Source organism: Pan paniscus, chromosome 1 (genome assembly GCF_029289425.2).
Source record: "Pan paniscus chromosome 1, NHGRI_mPanPan1-v2.0_pri, whole genome shotgun sequence".
NCBI classification, from domain to species: domain Eukaryota; kingdom Metazoa; phylum Chordata; class Mammalia; order Primates; family Hominidae; genus Pan; species Pan paniscus.
In genome coordinates this window covers 187,514,084-187,541,304 of record NC_073249.2, presented here as the reverse complement: position 1 = coordinate 187,541,304, position 27,221 = coordinate 187,514,084, and the positions used below count along the sequence as shown (strand labels likewise).

The following is a 27,221-nucleotide window of genomic DNA, read 5'->3' as shown; positions in this document are numbered from 1 at the left end:
AATTGCAGTAGACTTCTTGGCTAGTGAGTGGGGCAATGGAAGTTTTCCCACTGTTATTCTCTCTTCCTGTCTCAGGATGCTGCTCACCTGGAATCAGGACAACCGGTACAATGTGAGTCAGATGTCATTATGTACATTCAGGAGTGTGAAGGTCTCATCAGGCAGCTGCAGGTGGATCTCCAGATCCTGCGGGATGAGAATTACTACCAGCTAGAAGAGCTGGCTTTTAGGTGAGGAACAAGGGACTCAAATGGAGGGCTTGCTTGCTTACTGCTGAGGCTCATGGATCAAGAGTAGAGCAAGAGTCAGGCACTTAATCTTTTAACCTGGATATTTGAGGTCAGTGTCTCAATGGGGATACTACAGGTATCTTGGGCAGGAATGTTTTGTCAGTAGAGGACAGTTTCCCCTTATTGCAGCTCCATCCCACTAAGTACCTATAGGATTACTTCAATCATTGTGGCCTTTTGTAACATCCCACATACTTTATTTTAATTAATCAAAGACAGGGTCTCGCTTTCGTTGCCCAGGCTGGAGTGCAGTGGCACAATCATGGCTCACTGCAGCCTCGACTTCCTGGGCTCAAGCAATCCTTCCACCTCAGCCTCCCAAGTAGCTAGGCCTATAAGTGCAGGCTGCCATGCCCAGCTAATTTTTGTATTTTTAGTAGAGACAGGGTTTTGCCATTTTGCCCAGGCTGATCTCAATCTCCTGGGTTCAAGTGATCCTCCTGCCTCAGCCTCCCAAAGTGCTGGGATTATAGGCGTGAACCACTATATCTGGCCCATTCTCATATATTTTAGAACGACCTGCAGGGTTGGGACACAACACAACTTCTGATTTAGAAACATTGGTGATCCATCACATTCTTTTTATAGGGGAGAAAATTGAGACCCACAGAAGATGAAAATTATGTAAAGTCATGTGGCTAGTTTTTTTTTTTCCCTTTTTTTTTTTTGAGATGGCATCTTGCTCTGTAGCCCAGGATGGAGTGCAGTGACACGATCTCGGCTCACTGCAACTTCTGCCTCCTGGGTCCAAGAAATTCTCCTGCCTCAGCCACCATGCCCAGCTAATTTTTGTATTTTTAGTAGAGACGGGGTTTCACCATGTTGGCCAGGCTGGTCTTGAATTCCTGACCTTGTGATCCACCCACCTCGGCCTCCCAAGGCTAGTTTTACAGAGCCAAGACTAGGACCCACATCTCTTGACCCCTAATCCATTGTTTATTATACTATTTGGGAGTTATATAAATAGTATTGTTAGCTTCCCTCCAGTTAACACTGTAATTTGGCATTTGTCTTAAAAACAATTCTGAACTAGATGAAGATGTTCATAATATCACCTTGTATTCATATAACACTTTCTAAACACTTTTCCTTCTATGATCTCATTTTTATTTTTATTTTTGAGACAAGGTCTTGCTCTGTCACCCAGGCTGGGACGCAGTGGTGTGATCTCGGCTCACTGCAACCTCTGCCTCCTGAGTTCAAGCAATTCTTCTACCTCAGCCTCCTGAGTAGCTGGGACTACAGGCATGTGCCACCACACCTGGCTAATTTTTGTATTTTTAGTAGAGACGGGGTTTCACCATGTTGGCTAGGCTGGCTCATTTTTATTTTTATCATATCTTTGTCAAATGGATAAGGAAGATTTTATTTTTAAAAACTATACTATAGATTTAAATCCTTTCCTTTTTTCTCTTCTTCCATTTCAGGGTCATGCGTCTTCAGGATGAGCTGGTCACCTTGCGTCTAGAGTGTACAAACCTGTACCGGAAGGGTCATTTCACTTCACTTGAATTGGTTCCACCCTGTACTTTAACCACCACTCATCTGAAAGCAGAACCCTTAACCAAGGCAACCCATTCTTCTTCTACCTCGTGGTTCCGAAAGCCTATGACTCGGGCTGAACTTGTGGCTATCAGCTCCTCTGAAGATGAAGGCAATCTCCGATTTGTGTATGAACTACTGTCTTGGGTAGAAGAGATGCAGGTGGGTGCATATCCAAAAGCTTATGCATTACACTGATGTTTACTGGATCTGGAAGCTTATCTAAGAGGACCAAATTGCTTTGTGTTCCCTGTGCAGATTCCCTTAATTATTATTATTCTTTTATTTGAGTGATGGGGTCTTGCTGTGTTGCCCAGGCTGGACTGGAACTCCTGGGCTGAAGTGATCCTCCTGCCTCAGTCTCTTGAGTAGCTGGGACAATAGGTATATGCCACCATACCTGGCTTGACTTTCTTAATTATTGATGCTGCCTGAGACCCAAGCCCCCTTCTCCTTAAATCTTGCATGGATGAGGTTGGCACAAATTCTCACAGTCCCGTACTGAATAGCATACAGTTTTCTCATTTGAAACCCTTTGGAATCTTTTCCCTCAGCTAACTGTACTCTGAGTGAGAGCTTGGTGAAAATTGCAATGTCTATACATCTGTTATCTTTTTTTTTAATTAAAAAAATTTTTTGTGGGTACATAGAAGGTACATATATTTATACGATACATGAGATATTTTGATACAGGCATGTAATGCATAATAATCACATCATGGAAAATGAGGTATCCGTCATCTCAGGAAATTTATCCTTTGTGTTACAGACAATCCAGTTATACTCTTTTAGTTATTTAAAAATGTATAGGCTGGGTGCCGGGCGCAGTGGCTCACGCCTGTATTCCCAGCACTTTGGGAGGCCTAGGCGGGCGGATCACAAGGTCAGGAGATCGAGACCATCCTGGCTAACATGGTGAAACCCCGTCTCTACTAAAAATACAAAAAACTAGCCAGGTGTGGTGGTGGGCGCCTGTAGTCCCAGCTACTTGGGAGGCTGAGGCAGGAGAATGGCGTGAACCAGGGAAGTGAAGCTTGCAGTGAGCCGAGATTGTGCCACTGCACTCCAGCCTGGGAGACAGAGTGAGGCTCCATCTAAAAAAAAAAAAAAAGTACAGGCTGGGCGTGGTAGCTCACACCTGTAATCCTAGCACTTTGGGAGGCCGAGGTGGGCGGATTGTGTGAGTCCAGGAGTTCAAGACCAGTCTGGGCAACATGCGAAATCCCATCTGTATGGAAAACTAACCGGGAATGATGGCGCGCACCTGTGGTCCCAGCTACTTGGGAGGCTGAGGTGGGAGGATCACTTGAGCTTGGGAGGCAGAGGTTGCAAGTGAGCCAAGATCGCACCACTGTGCTCCAGCCTGGGCAACAGAGCAATACCCCGTCTCAAAAATAAAACATTAAACAAAAAAATGTACAACTAAATTATTTTGACTATAGTCATCCTGTTGTTCTATCAGATGCTAGGTATTATTCATTCTTTAACTATTTTTTTGTACCCATGAATCATCCCCACCTCCCTCTGATCCCGTAATACTCTTCCAAGCCTGTTTTGATTTATACATCCCACAGCTAAGTGAGAACATGCATTGTTTGTCTTTCTGTGCCTAGCATATTTCACTTAACATAATAACCTCTAGTTCCATCCATATTGTTGCAAATGACAGGTTCTCATTCTTTTTTATGGTTGAATAGTACTCCATTGTGTTTAAGTACCACATTTTCTTTCTCCATTCATCTGTGATGGACGCTTAGGTTGCTTCCAAATTCTGGCTATTGTGAATAGTGGTGCAACAAACGTGGGAATGCAGATCTCTTTGATACACTGATTTCCTTTCTTTTGAGTATATACCCAGCAGTGGGATTGCTGGATCATACAGTAGCTCTATTGTTAGTGATTTGAGGAACCTCCAAACTGTTCTCCATAGTGGTTGTACTAATTTACATTCCCACCAACAGCATACGAGGCTTCCGTTTTCTCCATATCCTCACCAGCATTTGTATATTGCCTGTCTTTTGGATAAAAGCCATTTTAACTGGGGTGAGATGATATCACATTGTAGTTTTGAGTTGCATTTCTCTGATAATTAGTGATGTTGAGCACCTTTTCATGTGCTTGTTTGCCATTTGTATGTCTTCTTTTGAGAAATATCTATTCAAATCTTTTACTCATTTTTAATTAGATTATTAGATTTTTTTCCAGTAGAGTTGTTTGAGCTCCTTATATATTCCAGTTATTAATCCCTTGTCAGATAAGTAGTTTGCAAACATTTTCTCCCATTCTGTGGGTTGTCCTTTTTTTTTTTTTTTTTTTTTTTTTTTTTGAGACAGAGTCTTGTTCTGTCTCCCAGGCTGGAGTGCAATGGCGCGATCTCGGCTCACTGCAACCTTTGGATTCTAAGCAATTCTCATGCCTCAGCCTCCCAAGTAGCTGGGACTACAGGCACGCGCCACCATGCCCAGCTAATTTTGTATTTTTAGTAGAGATGGGGTTCACCACGTTGGCCAGGCTGGTCTCGAACTCCTGACCTCAGGTGATCCACCCGCCTCGGCCTCCCAAAGTGCTGGGATTACAGGCGTGAGCCACCACACCTGGCCTGTCCCTTTCCTTTGTTGATTCACTGTGCAGAAGCTTGTTAACTTGATGTAATCCCATTTGTTCATTTTAGCTTTGGTTGCCTATGTTGGTGTGGTATTATTCAAGAAACTTTTTCCTAGACCAGTGTCTTGGAAAGTATTTCTGGTGTTTTCTTGTAGTAGTTTCATAGTTTAAGGTGTTTATCCATTTTGATTTGATTTTTGTGTATGATGACGAGGGACAGGGATCAAGTTTCATTCTTCTACATACAGATATCCAGTTTTCCCAGCACCGTTAATTGAAGAGACTGTCCTTACCCCAGTGTATGTTCTTGGCACATTTGTTGAAAATGAGTTCATTGTAGGTGTATGGATTTGTTTTTGGGTTATCTATTCTGTTCCATTGGTCTATGTGTCCATTTCTAGGCTAGTACTATGCTATTTGGTTACTATAGCTCTGCAGTATAATTTGAAGTCAGGTAATGTGATTCCTCCAGTTTTGTTCTTTTTGCTCAGGATAGCTTTGGTTATTTTGGGTCTTCTGTGGTTCCATATAAATTTTAGAATTTTTTTTTTTTTTTCTGTGAAGAATGTCTTGTATTTTTTATAGGGTAAATCTGTTTTGTTTTTTTTTATTCTCTCATTGACAGAGGAGTTTATTCTTCGTTTTTCATTGTTGATTGTAACTTTTTTTTTTTTTTTTTTTTGAGATGGAGTTTCACTCTTGTTGCCCAAACTGGAGTGCAATGGCACGATCTCGGCTCACTGCAACCTCTGCCTCCCGTGTTCAAGCGATTCTCCTGTCTCAGCCTCCCTAGTAGCTGAGATTACAGGCGTGCGCCACCACGCCCAGCTAATTTTTTGTATTTTTTTTTTAGTAGAAATGGGGTTTCACCATGTTAGCCAGGCTGGTCTTGAACTCCTGACCTCAGGTGATCCGCCCACCTTGGCCTCCCAAAGTGCTGGGATTACAGGAGTGAGCCATTATGCCCAGTCTCAACTTTTTTTTTTTGAGACAGAGTCTCACTCTGTCACCCAGGCTGGAGTGCAGTGGCGTGATCTCCAGTCACTGCAACCTCTGACTCCTGGGTTCAAGCCAAGCAATTCTCCTGCCTCAGCCTCTCAAGTAGCTGGGATTACAGGTGCCCACCACCATGCCTGGCTGATTTTTGTATTTTTAGTAGAGATGGGGTTTCACCATGTTGGCCAGGCTGGTCTCGAACTCCTGACCTCAGGTGATCCACCTGCCTCAGCCCCCCAAAGTGCTGGGATTACAGGCGTGAGCCACTGCGCCCGGCAATCGTAACTCTTAAGTTTAAGCAAGGCTACTGTATTCCGCACTTCCAAGGGGCACTATTTACATGTGTTCAATGATAGTGGTTCAAATTTGATATTGCCCTTATCTTTCTAACCCTTTTGTTTTATATTAAATTCTTCCTATGTCTGCATAATATATTCCCCATGTAACAATAAATAAAAATATCCCAAAGTAACCTGTTTTAAAATTATCTTCCATTGGCCAGTAGTTGATGTCATGAAATGAAGCTAAATATTTTCAGATACTTCTTTGTTATATCAGTTATGATTGTGAAATGAAAAGACTCCATAAAGAGAAATGCCTAAACTGTAAAGTTAAGCATTTTAAGCCTGTGAAGTTCCCTTTCCCTTTTGATTGATTACTCCAGGAATGTATACTAATAATGCAGCAGCAAAAGGCTGCTCTGTTGTATAATTGGTGGGCTCTGTTCTCCTGCTTCTTAGCGGTGATGATGGCGTAATTTTTGTGTAAGAGGCTGTAGATTGAAGGAGATGGCCTGGATGTCCTTTTGCTCAGTCCTCTACCCCTTGCTTCCTTGTCCTAACATTGGTTCTGACCATTTTCCTACCAAGCCAGCAGTAAATTATGTCATATATATATTTTTTCTTTTTCAGATGAAACTGGAGCGAGCAGAGTGGGGCAATGACCTGCCTAGTGTGGAGTTGCAGCTAGAAACGCAGCAGCACATCCATACGAGTGTAGAAGAGCTGGGCTCAAGTGTCAAGGAGGCCAGGTTGTATGAGGTGCGTAGCCTTCAGAATCCACATTACAGGAGGGACGTGGGTGGAACGGATGAAAGGACAGTACACACAATAAAGCTGTATTGAAGGAGGAGGGTGCTCTGGAAAAGAATAATGATGATGAAGAGCGGTTTATGACAAATTCCCTTTCCACATGAAGTGTATCTGTTAATCTTTGAAATAAACTTGTGAGAAAAGTATTTTTATTAACCCCTTTTTACTAAAAAGAAAAGTGATACTGGAAGCTGAGGTCAGAATTAGTAAGTAGTGGATGCAGCATCCAAACTCAGGCCCTCTGCCTCTATAAATTCAGGCACTTTTTACTTCCCCATCTGCCTGCAGTTGAGCGCTGGTTTAGAGAAACTATTTACATAGTTTCCTCTCTCCTTCAGTCACTGTTCTATCTTCCCAGTTTATATTTCAACTCTTCCCTTCAAAAAAGCAATTGAGTGGGAATCAGGCATTGGTTTTGCTTAGAAGCCTACCAGAATTGCTGGAAACACAGGATAGTGAGGTCTGTTGTTTGTAATTACCCTGCTCAACTGTTGCCCACTTAGTGCTGCTCCAAGTTATAAAATATGACTCAGAAATTTGTTGTCTAAGCTTCTGTTATCTTAGAGCAACCAATCCATATCTCTATCTAGACATAATATTTGCATAGTTGCAACCATAACACATAGTTTACTTACTCTTTCTCTAGTGTATTTTTATTTCATTCTTTTTTAATCAGGGAAAGATGTCCCAGAATTTCCATACCAGCTATGCTGAAACTCTTGGAAAGCTGGAGACACAGTATTGTAAATTGAAGGTGAGTTTCTGCCGATTCTCTTACATTCTGCTCATAGAGTCTGGTTCCCCCCAATCAGCTCTCTTCCCTAATTCAGAAATCTCCTGGTTTGGCCCTGTTTTGGTTTTCTGCTTATTAGGCTATATCATTTACTATGCACTTATTCATATGTATTATAACATTTTCCCAATTTTCTAAATGGGTCAGAAACTACTGTTCTTGAACGTTTTAAATAAATAGAACCTATCCTAGGTATTGTGCTTCAACAAACGTGTGGCTATATGTGCTTTGAGACACCAAAACTAAAAGTTTGAGATTTGTAGAGAGGGGACTTTCCCTCTGATCTGTTGTTTTTCATCCCTGTTTATCAAGATTGTCCAGAGTAGGACAGCCCAGGACCATTCTTTATCCAGGGAGCACCACAAAGGCCTTATGAATTCTGTTTTCTACTTAGGATTGAGAAGAGTTCTGGGAGTCTTATATCAAACTTGTACAAAACTTGAATCCATGGGGAAAAATCCAGAGATTAAGAGCAAATTAATTTCCTGAGTTATTCTCTCCTTTGATGTCAAATGTGCTATCTTCTACAGATACAAAGGCTGCCAGTCTAATCTTATAATCCTTGCTTTGTCTAGGAAACTTCTAGCTTCCGGATGAGGCACCTTCAGAGCCTGCATAAATTTGTTTCCAGAGCTACAGCTGAGTTGATCTGGTTGAATGAGAAGGAGGAGGAGGAACTAGCATATGACTGGAGTGACAACAATTCCAATATCTCAGCCAAGAGAAATTACTTCTCTGTGAGTCTAGCACAGCAGCAGGCCTGTCATACTTATTTAACAGCAGCAGAAGGAGACAGGGCCTAGTCTGCTGAAAGCTTGGGTGGCTGGAGTTGCACTCTGCTAGATAGAAATAGGGGCCCTACTCAATGCATCCATGCATGTGAGAAGTGTAAATGGAGAGAGGGACAGTAGAACCCTAGAGTTAATTTATCTAGAATGCATTTAGAAAGGCAGTGTCTTGGGTGAATAGAGCAGCAACCTGTAAATTGAGTCATTTCAGAAGCAATACAGCATTGTGGTTAAGATTATAGGCTTTGGAGTGCCTAAGTTCAAATTCTTATTCTTCTACTAACTAGCTCTATAACCTTGGGAAGTCATTTAATCTCTCTGGACCTCCATAAAATGAGATAATAGCACCACTTCAAAGCTACCCCCTCCCCTAATAGCACGTATTCCCCAACGGTTGCATAAAAGATTAAGATTTAATAAGCTAATCTAGACAAAGCATTTAGTATAGTATTGTTCAACTGGGATATACTCTGGACTTTCCACAAATTTCTGAATTCTCCTTAATTCATTTATTAACTTTTTTGTTTCAATCTCTTCGTTTGTAAAAATGGGAAGGGAAATTTAACATTGGACAATAGGACACTGCTTTTTATTCTTTTCAATGAAAGATGTAGACAAGTTAGGATTAGTTTTTGCTACTTTTAGTGTTTTCACACTCAGAAGATTTTTAAAGATTTTGTAAACTACGCAAATAGGGAGTTTCTTGTTTTTGTTTTTAACATGCACTTTAGACAGTTTAATTCTATTGATTTAGGGTTCTTAAAAAATATAGGCTTCTTCTGATTGGAGAATGGCATATGATTCTACTGAATTAAAGAAGGAAGAATGGATACTATAATACAATAAACAGGCTGTGTGAGAACTGAAATTAGGCTATAACAGAGATATAAAGAAAGTGCTCTGAAAGCATAGTAAGGATCAGTATCCAGCTTCACAGAAGAGCTATTTAAATTGAGTCCTGCAGTTAATAGAATTTAGAGTCAGTGGAGGACATTGTAGGCTGAATAGTCTAAGCAAAGCCAACCAGTCATTGATACCCATGTCCTGGTGTGTCATGTACTGGTGTGGGTACTGATGTGCAGGAACTGTCCACTCCAGCCAAGTTATCTCTTGTCTCTGGTCCAATGCTTATTCTGTGTTCCCCCATTTTACTCACATCTGGGTCAGGTCCCATGTCCTTTGTGAATCATTTTCCAATAATTCCAGTGTTTGTGCCCTTCTCTGCAATCCTCTGGCATGCACTGTTTATACATCTCATTTTGCCACCAATTCTATATTGTAGATTCCTTTAAAATAGGGAACACAGCTTTTATTTATGCTATCCGCTCCCCACTGCCAAGAGTGCTTATGCTGTAAAATTGAATTCCATTTTCAGGAGTTGACAATGGAACTGGAGGAGAAACAGGATGTGTTTCGTTCTCTACAAGATACAGCAGAACTACTTTCACTTGAGAACCACCCAGCCAAGCAGACAGTGGAGGTGTGTGACTTGAGAATGTGTGAAGGTCAAATGCTGAGAGGTTGTTGTTATAAAAGTATTCAAATTAGAGACTTTGTTCCACTGAAAGACTTGGAGGAAGTGTCAGGGAACATTTGTCTTGGGTCTTCTCTCTTTTCATTCCTGACTGTTCCTATGTCCCTCAAAAGCCTGCAAACATTTTTGTTAGTCTAAGGAAACTACTAAGAGAAACAATAGAAAGGACATTGGCTCACAGCTTTCGGAGGAAAAGTGACTTGGACCATATTTCTTCAAATAACTATCCAGACAGATCCTGACTTGACTCTTGTTGGTGTGGTGCCTTTGCCAAAAGAAGAGAAACAGTGGAAGAATTCCAGAGGAATTTATTTATACCTGGGTTTTGCTGCCTAGATCATTTACTTACAACTGAGTGTGGAAGAGACCTTTTCTATGTAACCCCCTCTAACAAAACCATTTTGGATTAAAGGAACACCTCTTACTCGTGGGAAGCATTGAGCAGATGCCAGTCAAGTATCTCCACATCTTTTCTGTTGGCTTCTCTATCATTAGCAGAGTTGTACTTGGAAAATAGTATTGCGCATATATATTGAGTCTGTTAAACTCAAGCCCTTCTGTCTGTGTGCTTGTTTATTGCAGGCTTACAGTGCTGCTGTCCAGTCCCAGTTGCAGTGGATGAAGCAGCTGTGCCTGTGTGTTGAGCAGCATGTGAAAGAGAATACTGCTTATTTTCAGGTGTGATGGATTTCTGTGTTTGTGTGTGTGTGTACATATGTATGTTAAAGGTGAGGTTACAAACACATCTGCGTTAGTGTGCTTTTGTTGTATAAACCACCACCTTAAAATTTAGTTGCTTAAAACAATAGTCATTTAGATAGCTCATGATTCAGTAGGTGAGCAGTTTGGGCAGGGCTCAGCTAAGTGGTTCATCTTATCTTGCCTGTCTTACTCATGGCTGCAGACAGGCTGGGGGCTGGTTGGTCCCAAATGGCATTGCTCATGTCTGAGAGTTGGCTAGGTGCTGGAGCACCAACCCATGTGTCTCTAGCATCCAGCAGCTTTCTTCACAAAGTGGCTGTGTTTCATAAGCAGCAAGAGAGAGCGAGTCCTAGAGCACAAGTCCTTTTTTTCTGCTTCTGTCACATTTATTAATGTGCCTTTGGTTAAAGCCAGACATGTGGCTGTGCCTAGCTTCAAGGTGAGGAGAAATAGACTCCACCTCTTGATGGGAGGAGCTGTAAAATATTATGACCTTTTTTTTCTTTTTTCAATCTGTCAGAACATGAAAGAGTGTACTGCTGGCCGGGCACCATGGCTCACGCCTGTAGTCTTAGCACTTTGGGAGGCTGAGGCAGGCAGATCACCTGAGGTCAGGAGTTCAAGACCAGCCTGGCCAACATGGTGAAACCCCTTCTCTATTAAAAATACAAAAATTAGCTGGGTGTGGTAGCACACACCTGTAGTCCCAGCTACTTGGGAAGCTGAGGCAGGAGAATTACTTGAACCTGGGAGGCAGAGGTTGCAGTGAGCCAAGATCACACCACTGCACTCCAGCCTGGGCAACAGAGCAAGTGTCTAAATAAAGAAAGAAAGAATGTATTTCTTATTTTCAGGTGAGGTGGGAGGAGAAAATAAGCTGTTACCTCTGTTTTTGCCCTAGATTTTTTTTTGAGACAGAGTCTCACTCTGTCGCCCAGGCCGGAGTGCAGTGGCACGATCTCTGCTCACTGCAAACTCCGCCTCCCAGGTTCATGCCATTCTCCTGCCTCAGCCTCTCAAATAGCTGGGACTACAGGCGCCCACCACCACGCCCGGCTAATTTTTTTGTATTTTTTTAGTAGAGACGGGGTTTCACCGTGTTAGCCAAGAAGGTCTCGATCTCCTGACCTCGTGATCTGCCCGCCTTGGCCTCCGAAAGTGCTGGGATTACAGGCGTGAGCCACCGCGCCTGGCCTTTTGCCCCTAAATTAAATAGTTTCCGTGATTATTTCATAGTATGAATTGAAACATTTGATCACTCAACCTTAGGTTTTTCATGAAATACACCCCACAGCCAAATGCTGTACCTAGCCAGAAGTCAAGAGGAAAGAGCAGTGATTTCTGAGGGGGTGAAACAGGCTAACTTTTCGGTAGGGTAGGGTTTGGGGTAGTCAGCACTAATATTTTGCTGCATGGCTTTTTAAGCCCTTCGGTTTATGTTTCAGTGGTCCTTGTAATAAACTGTCACTAATGCAGTAGGGTGTAATCAGCTTTGCTAAGCTCTGCACAGTAAAATTGTTCTTTCTTAGTTAATATTCCGGTGTTCTGATGTTTTGAGCAGAAGGCATCCTTACTTTGTATTCCCATAGTTCTTCAGTGATGCACGAGAGCTGGAGTCATTCTTGAGGAACCTCCAAGATTCCATTAAACGAAAATATTCCTGTGACCACAACACCAGCTTATCCCGCCTTGAAGACCTGCTCCAGGACTCCATGGTGGGTGTTGCCTCAGTGGGGATGATTACTTCTGAGAAAGAGAGTAAACCATATCAGCTGCTGCTGTTTATATCCTTGAAAGCTCCAGGGCAATGGGCCATTGTTGTAATAAAGTTTGGCTTACATTCAAATAGAGTTTAATCGATGTTGTTCTGTCTCTTTCCTTTTTTTCCTTTTCTTTTCTTAAATAAGTTGCTAATAAGATTTCTTTGGGTATGTTATTGAAGTAAAGGCCTAGTCTTCTCCTCTGAGCCACTTTGAGCTCATTATACTTTCTTTGCATTTTTCTTATTTTAATGTAATAGTTGGAGCCAAGGATGAGGTGTTGAGCATGAAGAAAATGTTGAAGGGGATTAGTTGATATCAAATTCTTTTTTACTCTCTTATGCAAAAAACAACAACAACAACAACAACAACAAAGAAATACACCTGAGTCAAAATTTTCCTCCTTGGTAGTTTTCTTTTGGATGATAATTAAAATTGATTTTAATTCAAAGAAACATTAAAATCTTATTTAGATGTAATATTTGTGCAGTTATTTATGAAGCAATATTAATTTTTAAGAAATAGTTTTACATTTAGTATTTAGTTCAAATCAATTTTATATTCATTTTCTCCAATGAATTATTTCTTCAGGAGTGCTGGTAATTAAATTAGCAGAAAGACTACTTATATTTAGTGAATGTATATTACACAGAGTTGGCAAGACAAGGCTCAAGCTGCATCTCAAATTAAAATAGAAATGTATATGCAATAGGGAACTTACTTTTCCTTTGTGAGAAGCAAGGGGAATCTCGCATTTCAATAGAAAAGTCTGAATAAGAGAACTAGAATAACCCAAAACAGTTCATTTTTTTTGTCGGTAAAATTTGAGCATTTGTGAATATGTTTTTTTATTTTTATTTTTTTACACTTTCAGGTATTGTAAACCTATGAGTGGTTTTACATTCACCTGGGCAAATAATCTGTTAATTTAATTAATTTGGAATGAAGGATGAAAACCTGACTTTTCAGATGTTGTCTCTAAAATGTCTCTCTCAGAGGTACTGCAAGTATGAAGGAGGAATATAATCATTGGCTATTATCTCCTCCCTCCCACAGAGTACCTTCTGTCATAGGGTAACTCCTCTGCAATGGTTGTCATATCTTCTCTTCTCGAGGGTCGCTGCTCTGTTCCCTCCTCTCCAGGTCAGGGTCATCGGGTTGGCGGCGTCATCGGGGCATGGAGTCACCTGGGTCTGCTCCTCAGCTTGTCCGTCAGGTTCGGGAGCATCTGTCCTGGCTTCTGGTTCTTTTCAGAACTTTTACCACGCTGAGCACTTGGTCTCTGGAGCTTGAGCTGTTTGGCTGTGGGTTAGACAGAAATTGACATCTTATTGCAAGGAAACTGAAATGGGTAGACCAGCTCTCAAGTATGGAAATGTGGCTGTCTCCCTGATATATTCCATTCCTCTTTCTTAACTAATAAGTTAAAGTTGTATTTCTTCCAATCATGCTCCCGGGGACAGGCACAGGTAGTTTATTTAAGCATTTCTTTTTCTTTACTTGCATATTCTTAGTTCTTTAATGGCATTTCCTAACATTATTAACTCTTTACTCTCATCGCATCTACATCCATCCTAAGAAAGCCCTCTTCTGGGGAGACTTTTATACCTCAAAATGGGCTTGAAACATCCGGGTTAATGGACAAAGTTTATCTTTTACTCTTTAATGGAATTGGTAATGGTTTACTACCAATTTTGTTAACAAGAAGTTTATTCATTTTTAAGATTATTGGATTTGCAGAGATTTGAGAGTTTCAATTTTGCATGATACTTCTTTCTAACCAATCAAATTTATATGAATATAGCACAGCAAATACTAAGAGGTAAACCCTAAATCATTTGTCATGATACCTTCACCAACAGCATTGTTGGTTGAAGAGCTAAGATCTTTCTCTAGAAAGCTTGACTCAATTTAGGAAAATAAAATATTTGGAGTAGAGCTTGGGAGATATAATTATTTTTAAAAATTTAAATAAGTATAACTAGCTTCTCCTAAGCAGAAAGGGAAGAACTGGTTTCTACCAGTGAGAAATTGACTAATAATAATATACCTATTATTGATTTTAACTTTCATGTTCTCTGAATCATGTTTAGATAGATTTTTTATTAGCTTTGTAGCTGTATTTGGAAGCTAGAAGTATTTGTTTTTATTTTGATTTTTGCATGTGGCTTTATGGTTCATTGAAAGTGGCACAGGGAGAAAGCTGCAAAGTTTGAGTGCGAAAGCACTTGGTAGAAGACAGAAGCATTCTCTCCTTTTTTCTTTATCCTTGTCTAAGTCTTTAAGATGGCTCCACCAACCATCCCTACTTAACTGAGAGATGACATTCTCTGAGGGAGTGGAGTATTCAGTTTTCTTTGTTGACTTAGTCACCCTGAGTAGCAACATTAATGTCATTTTGTTTTTCTTATCATTTTGTAGGATGAAAAGGAGCAGCTTATACAGTCCAAGAGTTCCGTTGCCAGTCTCGTTGGGAGATCAAAAACCATCGTTCAGCTAAAACCACGCAGTCCAGACCATGTGTTAAAGAACACCATTTCTGTCAAGGCTGTCTGTGACTACAGGCAGATCGAGGTGAGGAGGTAGAAAGGGTACCTCTGGGCCACAGGGGGAAGGAATAAAGAAGGGAAGCCTTCAGTTAGGGTTATGATGATAAGAAAAGATCAAATTACAGCGTTTTTAAAATTAGAATTTAAACATGCTGAAGTCTCTCCTATCATTTAAAAAAAAAAAAACTAAACTAAAAACTTCAACCCTATAATCTTGACCTGCTCCCTGCCTCAGTGATTGGCATCATTATCTACTCAGTTGCCTAAGTGTTGACAGAGATGGTACTTTGTAGCACTTGGGAGATATCCTTGACTCCCCCACCCCTCTTATCCTCCACAGCTAATAGGACCATCAAGTTTGTACTAATTTGTAAATATCCCTTAAACGTACTTTTTCTATCCCTGCTAATATTACCCTAAGAGCATAAGTGGCTGGGTGGAGAGGCTCATGCCTGTAATCCCAGCACTTTAGGAGGCTGAGGCACATGGATCACTTGAGCTCAGGAGTTCAAGACCAGCTTGCGTCTCTGCAAAATATACAAAAATTAGCCAGGTACAGTGACTTGCAGCTATAGTCTACTCGGGAGGCTGAGACAGGAGAATCGCTTGAGCCGAGGAAGTGGAGGTTGCAGTGAGCCAAGATCGCACTGTTTGCACTCTAGCCTGAGTGAAACCCTGTCTCAAAAAAAATAAAAGGCATAAGTTTCTTTCACTTGGATTATTGTATCAGCCTCCCCATTTAGTGCACAAAGGATCCTACCACCAGCATCTTCTTTTTTTAATTTTAATTTTATTTATTTATTTATTTATTTGAGACGAAGTCTCGCCCTGTCGCCCAGGCTGGAGTGCAGTGGCACGATCTCGGCTCACTGCAAGCTCCGCCTCCCGGGTTAACGCCATTCTCCTGCCTCAGCCTCCCAAGTAGCGGGGACTACATGTGCCCGCCACCACGCCCACCTAAGTTTTTGTATTTTTAGTAGAGATGGGGTTTCACTGTGTTAGCCAGGATGGTCTCGATCTCCTGACCTCTTGATCCACCCACCTTGGCCTCCCAAAGTGCTGGGATTACAGGCGTGAGCCACCGCGCCCAGCCTATTTTATTTTATTTTATTTTTTGAGACGGAGTCTCGCTCTGTGGCCCAGGCTGGAATGCAGTGGCGCCATCTCAGCTCACTGCAACCTCTGCCCCCCGGGTTCAAGTGATTATCCTGCCTCAGCCTCCCAAGTAGCAGAGACTACTGGTGTATGCCATCACGCCCGGCTAATTTTTTGTATTTTTAGTAGAGACGGGGTTTCACTGTGTTAGCCAGGATGTTCTCGATCTCCTGACCTCATGATCTGCCTGCCTCAGACTCCCAAAGTGCTGGGATTACAGGCATAAGCCACTGCGCCCAGCGTTTTTTTTTTTTTTTTTTCCTTTAAATAACAATCCTATGCTTAAATCTTATAATAATTACTCATTGCTCTTGGGAAAAAGCCGAAACTCCTTAATGTGGCTTTAAGTTCTTGAGTAATCTGTCTTTACCTCTCTAGCCAAGACTGGGTCATATACTTTATTGCCTGGTAAATTGCATTTGTCACACAGTATTATAACTACATACACCACCAGAATATGTGGAAATACAGACTATGCTTGTCTGCTTACCACTGTGCCTATTTATTTATTTATTTATGTTTTGTGACAGGGTCTGACTCTGTGGCCCAGGCTGGAGTGCAGTGGCACTATCATGGCTTACTGCAGCCTTGACCTCCCTGGGCTCAGGTGACCCTCCCACCTCAGCCTCCCAAGTAGCTGGAACTACAGGCATGCACTACTATACCCGGCTAATTTTTGTTATTTTTTGTAGAGATGAGGTTTTACTATGTTGCCTAGGCTGGTCTTGAACTCCTGGGCTCAAGCAGCCTGCCTACCTTAGCCTTCAGAAGTGCTGGGATTATAGGTGTGAGCTGCTGTGCCTGGCCAATTGTACTGTTTTTATCTCCAGTGTCCTAGCACATAGTAGACACTCAAGAAATATGTATTATACAAAAGAATGAATGAATTAAAAAATGGAAAAAAAATTTAAAAATGGGACTGTACTTTTGTGTGTCTCAATATTTCTGCCTGTAAGTTAGGGATAATAGTCTTGATCACTTGCCTCTAAGAGAAAGACTTGATAATTCCAAAATGCTTAAACATTTTCAGGGGTTTGGGTGGGATGATAGGAAGTAGGGAGAGGAAATATCATAAAAACAATGTTTTGATTATTCACCTTCCATTAGTTTTTACTCTAGTAGATTTTTGTGCTGAGATCGCTCTTGAGCCTTTATAGTCTTATTATAACTTTCATATTCTGGGTTACTTGACATGTAACAGGTATTTAATACATACTTATTTCCTTGATTTATTTGGTGTCACAGTTTGTCCTGTGTTGTAGATTTATACCCATTATCTTTTGGCAAAAATCAGAAGCCCTCACCAAGTGATAGCAGATCTTTTCTTAAGCAGATTTTTTTCTTAAGGATTTGATAGCTTTGGGATGAGGCACCAGGTAATAATGGGTTGTTGGTTTATCCATTAGCAATCACTGGTAAATTTATCTCTTCAGATTACTATTTGCAAAAATGATGAATGTGTGCTAGAAGATAATTCTCAGCGGACCAAATGGAAAGTGATCAGCCCCACAGGGAACGAGGCAATGGTGCCGTCAGTCTGCTTCCTCATCCCCCCACCCAATAAGGATGCCATTGAGATGGCCAGCAGGTAACTTGGCTCAGCTGCCACTGGTACACCCACCTCTGCTGTTGGCCTCGGTGAACTAGTGGAGGGATGAGTGTGCATTTGTGATGTTTTTGAACACAGTTGTAAAGTTCCTCCTGGGAGAGGCTTCTCATTGGAGATATCAAGTCTCCTACTGCCAGCCACATAGTAGATCTTCAATAAATACTTCTGTTCAGCTAGAGTATCTTCAGTGATATTTCTTTTTTAAAGAACTCCTGGTTATAAATAGTTTACTCTCAGAAGACTGATTTTTTTACCAGCCTGGTCAACATGGTAAAACCTCATCTATACTAAAAATACAAAAATTAGCTGGATGTGGTGGTGCACGCCTGTAGTCCCAGCTACTTGGGAGGCTTAGGCATGAGAATTGCTTGACCAAGGAGGCGGAGTTTGCAGTCAGCTGAGATTGCGCCACTGCACTCTAGCTGCCTGGGCAACAGAGCGAAACTCTGTCTCAAAAAAAAAAAAAAAGATTGGGCTGGGCACAGTGGCTCATGTCCGTAATCCCAACACTTTGGGAGGCTGAGGGAGGCGGATCACTTAAGGTCAGGAGTTCAAGACCAGCCTGGCCAACACGGTGAAACTCCATTTCTACTAAAAATACAAAAAAAAAAAAAATTAGCCGGGCGTGATGGCAGGCACCTTTAATCCCAGCTACTCGGGAGGCTGAGGCAGGAGAATCAGAGAATCGCTTGAACCTGGGAGGTCGAGTTTGCAGTGAGTGGCACCACTGCACTCCAGCCTGGGCGACAAAGGGAGACTCCGTCTCACAAAAAAAAAAGGTTGATTTTTTTTTGGGTCATTAGTTATCATTAGTTTATTATAAAAGAGATATGGAAATTATTTACATGATGAAAAATTTCAGGACTTCAGTGGAATGGGCAGCTTCATGTTGATGCCATTTCTTTCTTTTTTTTTTTTTAATTATACTTTAAGTTCTAGGGTACATGTGCACAATGTGCAGGTTTGTTACATATGTATACATGTGCCATGTTGGTGTGCTGCACCCATTAACTCGTCATTTACATTAGGTATATCTCCTAATGCTATCCCTCCCCCCTCCCCCCACCCCATCCCCCCACCCCACAACAGGCCCCGGTGTGTGATGTTCCCCTTCTTGTGTCCAAGTGTTCTCATTGTTCAATTCCCACCTATGAGTGATGCCATTTCAGTAGTGACTTATTTCACTCTACGTGCTTTCCAAGAATGTCACCGTCCTAAATAGGAAATAATCCTTGTCATCTAGAACTACTTTGGTGCCTCCATATTGTGGGAGAAGAACTTTATCTCCAACTTTCATGCTAACTGGTTGACCCTCTCCACCCTTTCCTTTAGAACCTGATCCAACAGCGACTACTGTTGCTTGAAATACTTTTCCTTGAGATTTTTCTGGAAGCATAATGCCTCCTTTGGTTACAGTTTCAGCAGCACTCCTTTCAAATTTTCTTTTCTTTCTTTTTTTTTTTTTTCTTGAGACAGAGCCTTGCTCTGTCGCTCAGGCTGGAGTGCAGTGGCACTATCTCAGCTCACTGCAAGCTCCGCCTCCTGTGTTCACGCCATTCTCCTGCCTCAGCCTCCTGAGTAGCTGGGACTACAGGCGCCCGTCACCATGCCCTGCTAATTTTTTGGATTTTAGTAGAGACGGAGTTTCACCGTGTTAGCCAGGATGGTCTCGATCTCCTGACCTTGTGATCCACCCACCTTGGCCTCCCAAAGTGCTGGGATTACAGGCGTGAGCCACTGTGCCCGGCCTGAGTGGAAGAAACTTTCTAAACGTTTGTCCTGCCATGACTGTCTCTGTCTCAGACTCTGAATTTTTTTTTTTAATGGCAGCTGATTTTCTTTAATTTTTATTAAAGTAATATATGGGCCGGGCACCATGGCTCACGCTTGTAATTCCAGCACTTTGAGAGGCTGAGGTTATTGGATTACTTGAGGTCAGGAGTTCGAGACCAGCCTGAGCAACATGGTGAAACTCCGTCTCACTAAAAATACAGACAATTAGCCTGGCGTGGTGGTGCATGACTGTGGTCCCAGCTACTTAGGAGGCTGAGGCAGGAGAATTGCTTGAACCCAGGGTGTGGAGGTTGCAGTGAGCCGAGATAGTGCCACTGCACTCCAGCCTGGGTGACAGAGTGAGACTCTGTCTCAAAAAAAAAAAAAAAAAAAGTATGTGTGTGTATATATATGTATATATGTACATATTTTAGAAAGTTGGGTTATACTGCAAAGTTTATTATAATAAAAATTAGCTATCACCTCTCCTTTCCCAAAGTTCCACGTTCCAGAGTCAAGTGTTTTCAGCTGTTTTAGCAGATTTTGCTGGGTTATAAATCCACATTTCCAAATGTAATTTTTTCCTGCTATTTCCTTGTTTGTTTTCAACTTCAGAAATTATCTATTAACTTCTTACTCTAGGAAATTAACATTTAGCTTTCTATGCACACATATATGCATACACTTCTTCCGTTTTCCAAATGTGGTTATGTCACAGTTTTTGTTTAAGTTGCTATTTTTGTTTTATTAGTACATGTGTTGTTTAAAGCTGAGCCACATCTTACTCTAGGGGACTATTGTGAGGCGACTGTGCCTTACCTCTCTGAACTCATCCTCTGCCACTCTCCTTGCTTGTACTTAGCTGCAGTCACTCTGGTCTTTCCTCTGTTTCTCACACACAGACAGCATATTCTTGCCTCAGGGCCTTTGGACTTCCTGCTTGCCTCTGATATTTACATGTTTCACTCCCTCACTTTGTTCAGTTTATCTTAGAACCCTCATGGACCACCATCCCCACTAACTGCATGCCACTCTCTGTCTTCTTTACTCATTTTATTTTTCTTCAGAACTCTTAATACTGCCTAACAGATTGTGTGTTTGTTCTCTCCTATTAGAGATTTTTGTCCATTTTGTTTACCTCTGTATCTTTAGCACTTAGAACCATTCCTAGCACATAGCAGGTATTCAATAAATGGTTATTGAATGAAAGAATGAATGAGTAGGTGAGTGAATATATTTACGAATAAATTATTTTATTTACTTTCTTTACTTTTTTTTTTTTTTTTTGGTTTGAGACGGAGTCTCCCTCTGTCGCCCAGGCTGGAGTGCAGTGGTGCAGTCTGGGCTCATTGCAACCTTTGCCTCCCGAGTAAGTGGGATTACAGGTGTGTGCCACCACGACTGGCTAATTTTTGTATTTTTAGTAGAGACGGGGTTTCACCATGTTGGCCAGGCTGGTCTCGAACTCCTGACCTCAAGTGATCCACCCACCTCGGCCTCTCAAAGTGTTGGGATTACAGGCGTGAGCCACTGCACCTGGCCTCTGTTTTATTTACTTTCTTATATAATTTTTGTTTCCTTGGAGTGGGTAATTGTTTTGTTTTTTAGTTTGCTTAGTTGTCCCCAAACTCTCCTACATTACTGTAAAAGGATTCCCAATATGGCCAAACACCACAGGCAATTTTCATTTTTCTTTTGGAAACATTTATTCTGGACCATTCTATCTTTTTTTTTTTTCAGTCCGGACCTGTTCTGTAGGCCTGATTCAGTCAGTACTGTCTCTGTGATACGTGGACCCACTAATTACTAGATTCCAAGTCTTATTTATTAGTGTACTTCCTGGTTTGGTGGATTACACTCTCCAATGCCTTACTGAAAAAGGCTGAGTAGGAGGTAAATTTTTTGAAACCTCTTATATCTGAAAATGTCTGTCTTCTTCTTCCTCTAACTGGCAAGATACATTTTTTTGAAATTATTATTATTATTATTATTATTATTATTATTGAGATAGAGTCTTGCTGTGTTGCCCAGGCTGGAGTGGAGTGCATGGTCTTAGCACATGGCAGCCTCCACCTCCTGGGCTCAAGTGATTCTCCTGCCTCAGCCTGCCAAGTAGCTGGGATCACAGGTGCATGCCCCCATTTCCGGCTAATTTTTATATTTTTAGTAAAGACAGGGTTTCACCATGTTGGCCAGGCTGGTCTCGAACTCCTGACCTCAAGTAGTCTGCCCGCCTCGGCCTTCCAAAGTGCTGGGATTACAGGTGTGAGTCACCATGCCCAGCCTGGAAATTATTTTTACTCTGAACTCTGAAATCATTGCTCTATTGCTTTCTAGCTTTCAGGATTTCTTGTTTAGATGTATAGTGCCATTTTCATTCTTTCTCTTTTTTTTTTTAGGTTTACATAATAGTAAAACTCATCTTTTGTCATAAGCAGTACTATTGGTTTTGACAAAGGCTTAGAATTGTTTATCCTTCACCACTATCATGATACGGAACAGTCTGATACTTTTACCTTTTGAAAGAAATCTTTATTTCTCTGCAAGTGTTTAAGTGCTTCTCTTTGTCTCTAATCTTTAAAAGGGATGCTGTACCTTTGAGTCTTTTTGCATTCATTATGCTAATGAACACAAACTAGAAACTCGTCTTTCAAGTCTGGAGAAGTTTTTTCTTGGATGATGATGATGATGATGATGATTATTTTGAGACAGTCTCGCTCTGTCGCCCAGGCTGGAGTGCAGTGGCGCGATCTTGGCTCAGTGCAATCTCTGCCTCCTGGGTTCAAGCAATTCTCCTGCCTCAGCCTCCCAAGTAGCTGGGACTACAGGCACACACCACCACACCCAGCTAATTTTTTGTACTTTTAGTAGAGACGGGGTTTCACCATGTTGGCCAGGCTGGTCTTGAACTCCTGACCTCGTGGTTCACCTGCCTTAGCCTTCCAAAGTGCTGGAATTATAGGCATGAGCCACCTTGCCCAGCCTGGATTATTTCTCTTTTCTTTCTTTCTTTTTTTTTTTTTTTTTTTTTTTCGAGATGGAGTCTCGCCGTGTCGCCCAGGCTAGAGTGCAGTGACGCAATCTCGGCTCACCGCAAGCTCTGCCTCCTGGGTTCACTCCATTCTCCCGCCTCAGCCTCCCGAGTAGCTGGGACTACAGGCATCTGCCACCACGCCTAGCTAATTTTTTATATTTTTAGTAGAGACGGGGTTTCACCATGTTAGCCAAGATGGTCTCAATCTCTTGACCTCGTGATCTGCCCTCCTCGGCCTCCCAAAGTGCTGGGATTACAGGCGTGAGCCACCACGCCAGCCTTATTTCTTTAAGTATTTCGTTCTCCTTGTTTTTAGTTCTTGCTTTTAAGAATTCCCATTTGTTGAATGTTGGACCTCCTGAACTAATTTTCTAATGTTCTCTTATTTTCTATTTTTTTTGTTGTTGCTTTTTTATATTTTTATTCTTCTTTGGGATTTCCTGAACTTTGAATTTCAACTCTACTGAAATTTTAGTGGGAGTTTTGGAGAGAGGGAAGATTAAACTTACGGATTTAATGCCTCCTATTTAACTGATGTCCTGGCTTCTAGTTTTCCATCCTGTTCTTTATATCTCACATTTTTTTCTCAACTTGAAGAAATTCAAGGTAACATGGTGGGTGTGTAAGAGAGTGTGTCTGTGTATTTGTGTATTTGTAAGTCTTCCTGAAATCAAGATTGAATTAGATATGAGATGCTTGGGAAAGAAATCTCAAACCCTTCATACTGCAGTTTTCTTTTTTTTTTTCTTGAAACGGAGTTCTGCTCTTGTTGCCCAGGCTGGAGTGCAATGGTGCGATCTTGGCTCACTGCAACCTCCACCTCCCGGGTTCAAGCGATTCTCCTGCCTCAGCCTCCCAAGTAGCTGAGATTATAGGCATCTACCACCACACCTGGCTAATTTTTGTATTTTTAATAGAGATGGGGTTTCTCCTTGTTGGTCAGGCTGGTCTTGAACTCCCGACCTCAGGTGATCTGCCCGCCTCAGCCTCCCAAAGTGCTGGGATTACAGGTGCGAGCCATGCAGTTTTCTTTTATATACCAGGTGAATTTCTTAAGCTGCTATTAACTTCTCAACATTTTAGCATTTTTGTAAATATTTGGAACACAGCAAATCAGTTTTTAAACATTGATATAATCCTTTTTCAACAATTCTGGATGGGATGTTGTTTATGCCTTTCCCTATTATTGTTCTCTCTGGTTATTTCTTCTCTCTGGCTTGTAATCATCATATTATATCCAGGTAACATTTATGAGATTACTAAATATGTGCTAACGTAATATGCATAATGCTGTAGCAAATCCAAGTTGAAGATCTCAATTAATTAATGTAGTTTAGTTTTTTTTTTTTTAAATAGAGATGAGGTCTCACTATGTCGCCCAGGCTGCTCCTGAACTCTTGGGCTCAAGCAGTCCTCCCACCTTGGCCTCCAAAAGTTCTGGGATTACAGGCATGAGCTACCACGCCCAGCCTCAATTAATTTAGTTCTAAAAATTCCTGAGATGCTAGTATTTGACTTGTTGCCTTTCTCTGCTCAACATATAAGCTCAATTCTGCTAAGGCAATCACATTTTTCCTTAGAAGGTCTCTAATGTGGAGCTGAAGTCTTACAAAGGTAATAGTCAGGTTCTGTGTTATTTCTAGGGTCGAACAATCTTATCAGAAGGTTATGGCCCTTTGGCATCAGCTGCATGTTAACACCAAAAGCCTTATCTCTTGGAACTATCTGCGTAAAGACCTTGACCTTGTACAGACCTGGAACCTAGAAAAGGTAATTATGAAAACCTTACCCCAGGCTCACATTCCGTTAGCAAGATTTTTTCAGAAGGAGCTTTTTTCATTACTGTGAGACTTTTCCCCACCCAAATGGAGTAAAGTGGACTCAGGAATACCATTTTAGAGTTCGAGACCTGAGGTTCTTACAAGCTGGAAGCAGCAATTTGAATGGTAAAGGAAATTCCTAATTAGAATAAGTAACATCTTTGGTCTTCTTGGCAAGGGTAGAAGGTTGCAGGCTTTTTCTCACTCTGTAAGACAATCATGTCTTTTGCATAAGAATATGTAGTAGGTGAATACTTGTGAACAATTATTAAGAGTTATGTCCAGTGGGGCACAAAGGTTGGTTCTCGGGTGCTGGTAATGTTCTGCTTCTTAATCTGAATGCTGACTAAATGGAGGAATTCAAATTATAAAAATCAACATGTTTACGATTATGGTTTATGCACTGTTTTGTATATATGTTACTTCAGTAAAATGGAGGAAAAGAGGAAGTGTTACATTTTTATTCTGTTGCAATTTCTTCTGGCTTTTTCTTTCTAGCTTCGATCCTCAGCACCAGGGGAGTGCCATCAGATTATGAAGAACCTTCAGGCCCACTATGAAGACTTTCTGCAGGATAGTCGTGACTCTGTGCTGTTCTCAGTGGCTGATCGCTTGCGCTTGGAAGAGGAGGTGGAAGCTTGTAAAGCCCGCTTCCAGCACCTGATGAAGTCCATGGAGAATGGTGTGTGCACTGGGAAGAGGGAAAGAGAATAGTAGAATGAGAGCCTTTCAAGGGGTTGCTGTGAAACCCTTCATATAAATGAGAAAGTAACATCACCACTTTTTTCCATTCGAGTAGCTACGAACTTGAGATAGAGAAGAACTTATAGATGAATTCTCAAAATCAGATCATGGAAGAAGTCTGTTGATATTTCAGTCGTTACTGCTCATCAACCTATCACATTTTCTTGTGGCTGTAACATGTTTGGACTCTCAAAGATTAGTATACAATATGTGAAATTTAGGATCAGGTAGGATTAGGCAGAAGATTCCCTAAATAAAGGCTTGCTTTCATTAGTAGGATATCAGGTCTGCTTATCTCTGATGTCGAGCTTACTGGTCTTTTGTGTTTGTTCATTCACAGAGGACAAAGAGGAGACTGTGGCCAAGATGTACATTTCAGAGTTGAAGAACATCCGGCTACGCCTGGAGGAGTATGAACAGAGGGTGGTCAAACGAATTCAGTCTCTAGCCAGCTCTAGGACTGACAGAGATGCCCGGCAGGACAATGCATTAAGGATTGCAGAGCAAGAGGTAAGCCCTAAGAGCAATGTGGATGCTGGTTGTGGAGTGAATGCTTTCAGAGTTCATTGGATGGCAAAAGAGTATGGCACCTAAGAAATGAGGCAATAGACTCAAGACAGTCCTTCTCAGGAGTTCTTCTTGCAGTCTATAAATGTCTTTTACCCGTGGAGAAGTGTGATTTCAGCTCCATGTGTATTGCTAAATGTTGATTAGTTTCCTACAGAGTTGAGAAGGCAAACAGACTAGTAAATTTTTCTAAGCAGTATATTTGGGCTATGTATTTTGAAACTGCTTAGTAGAGATGCTACTCTTTTCTTCTATCCCTTATGCGCCTGTGTTACTTTAAATGACTTGGTTACCTTCAGTCATATGACCAATAAATATAAGGAATAACTCTGATTTGAATGTGGGCTCTGATACATGCTCTGTCTGTGACTTTGAGCAAGTGAACTCTCATCCCTAGTTTACTTTCTTGTAAAATGGAGATGGCAATGCACGATATAGGGTTATTTTGAAAATTAGTGGTATAGTACATATAATGAGCTTCCTGAAAAAGTAAAATACTATGAAAATGTAGGATAGTATTCTTGAAGTAAAAGCAGCAAGTATTTTTTGCTTTATTAAGTCCTCTGAGGCATACAAAGAAAAGTAAACAAAGATCCTTGTTTTTTGGCTTATAGTGTAGTGAAAGGAAAATAAAAAGTCGAAGTTACAATTAGAGACTTCAGTATAAGATATAAGAAATGTCATGAATAGTAACTAGTGTATTTCCAAGCAAAGATTGCTGTAGGAACTTAGAGTGTTTCTAGAACATTTCTAATTAGAATGGTATGAGAGAGCTCTATGAAGGCTATTAAATTTGATCTGGGAGCTTAAAGGGGATGGAAAGGAATGGCTAATGAGGAGGAGTGATTTTTCTAACTTTCTTTTTTTCCCCCCCAAACCTGAAGAGAAGAGTGAGAGGGAAGTATGATTTTTACTGGTGGAGAGGGAGGTAATATGAGGCATATCATATGAGCCTGGGAATTCTCATGTGGAAGCTTTTTACTTTTCTATAGGGTGATACAAAATCTATTTGTCCCTGAAAAATAGAACTCACTAAGAAATAAAGGTTGACTGCATGCGTTGGGAGGCCGAGGTGGGAGAATCGCTTGAACCCAAGAGTTTGAGGCTTCAGTTAGCTATAACTGCACCACTGCACTCCAGCCTGAGTGAAAGAGACCCTGTCTCAAGATACATATATACATACATACATCTAAAATACCTCTTCCTTTTTAAAACTTTATTTTAAAATAATTTCAGATATATAGAAAAGTTTTATTCTCTTATACCTTTCACCCAGAGTCTCCAAATGTTACCATTTTTGTGCATTTGCTTTATCATTTTATTCTATATATTATACATAATAACATTCCTTTTTTATCTTGAGAGTAAGTTCCAGACATGAAGCTCCTTTATTCCTTAAATACTTCAGTGTGCATCTTCAAAAAACAAGGGCAGCCTCTTACATAACCACGGAACAATGATAAACATCAGGAAATTAACATTGATACGGGTTGGGTGTGGTGGCTCACGTCTGTAATCCTAGCACTTTGGGAGGCTGATGTAGGCGGATTGCATGAGACCAGGAGTTCGAGACCAGCCTGGCCAACATGGCAAAACCTCATCTCCACTAAAAGTACAAAAAGTAGCCAGGTGTGGTGGCAGGTGCCTGTAATCCCAGCTATTCAAGTGGCTGAGGTATGAGAATCACTTGAACCCGGGAGGTGGAGGTTGCAGTGAGCCGAGATCACACCACTACACTCTAGCCTGGGCAACAGAGCAAAACTGTCTCAGGCAAACAAACAAACAAGCAAACAAACACTGATATAATACTGCTATCCAAGCTCACGCCTCATTAAAATTTCATCAGTTGACCAAATAATGCTCTTTACAT

The 27,221-nt window shown here is 41.2% G+C and overlaps 1 protein-coding gene across 34 annotated transcripts in view; it reads left to right on the top strand.

Moving 5' to 3' along the window:
* MACF1 (microtubule actin crosslinking factor 1) overlaps positions 1-27,221 on the top strand; it is a 402,950-nt gene that overhangs the window by 202,014 nt on the left and 173,715 nt on the right. For all 34 annotated transcript variants that reach the window (XM_055095114.2, XM_055095086.2, XM_055095084.2 and 31 more), the window contains 13 exons: positions 76-230; positions 1,718-1,994; positions 6,344-6,472; positions 7,200-7,277; positions 7,892-8,053; positions 9,480-9,584; positions 10,221-10,316; positions 11,930-12,055; positions 14,522-14,674; positions 17,238-17,392; positions 23,864-23,990; positions 24,539-24,722; positions 25,125-25,294. In XM_055095114.2, the coding sequence (XP_054951089.2) occupies positions 76-230; positions 1,718-1,994; positions 6,344-6,472; positions 7,200-7,277; positions 7,892-8,053; positions 9,480-9,584; positions 10,221-10,316; positions 11,930-12,055; positions 14,522-14,674; positions 17,238-17,392; positions 23,864-23,990; positions 24,539-24,722; positions 25,125-25,294 (1,917 nt within the window). The remainder of the gene's footprint in view (positions 1-75; positions 231-1,717; positions 1,995-6,343; positions 6,473-7,199; positions 7,278-7,891; positions 8,054-9,479; positions 9,585-10,220; positions 10,317-11,929; positions 12,056-14,521; positions 14,675-17,237; positions 17,393-23,863; positions 23,991-24,538; positions 24,723-25,124; positions 25,295-27,221) is intronic.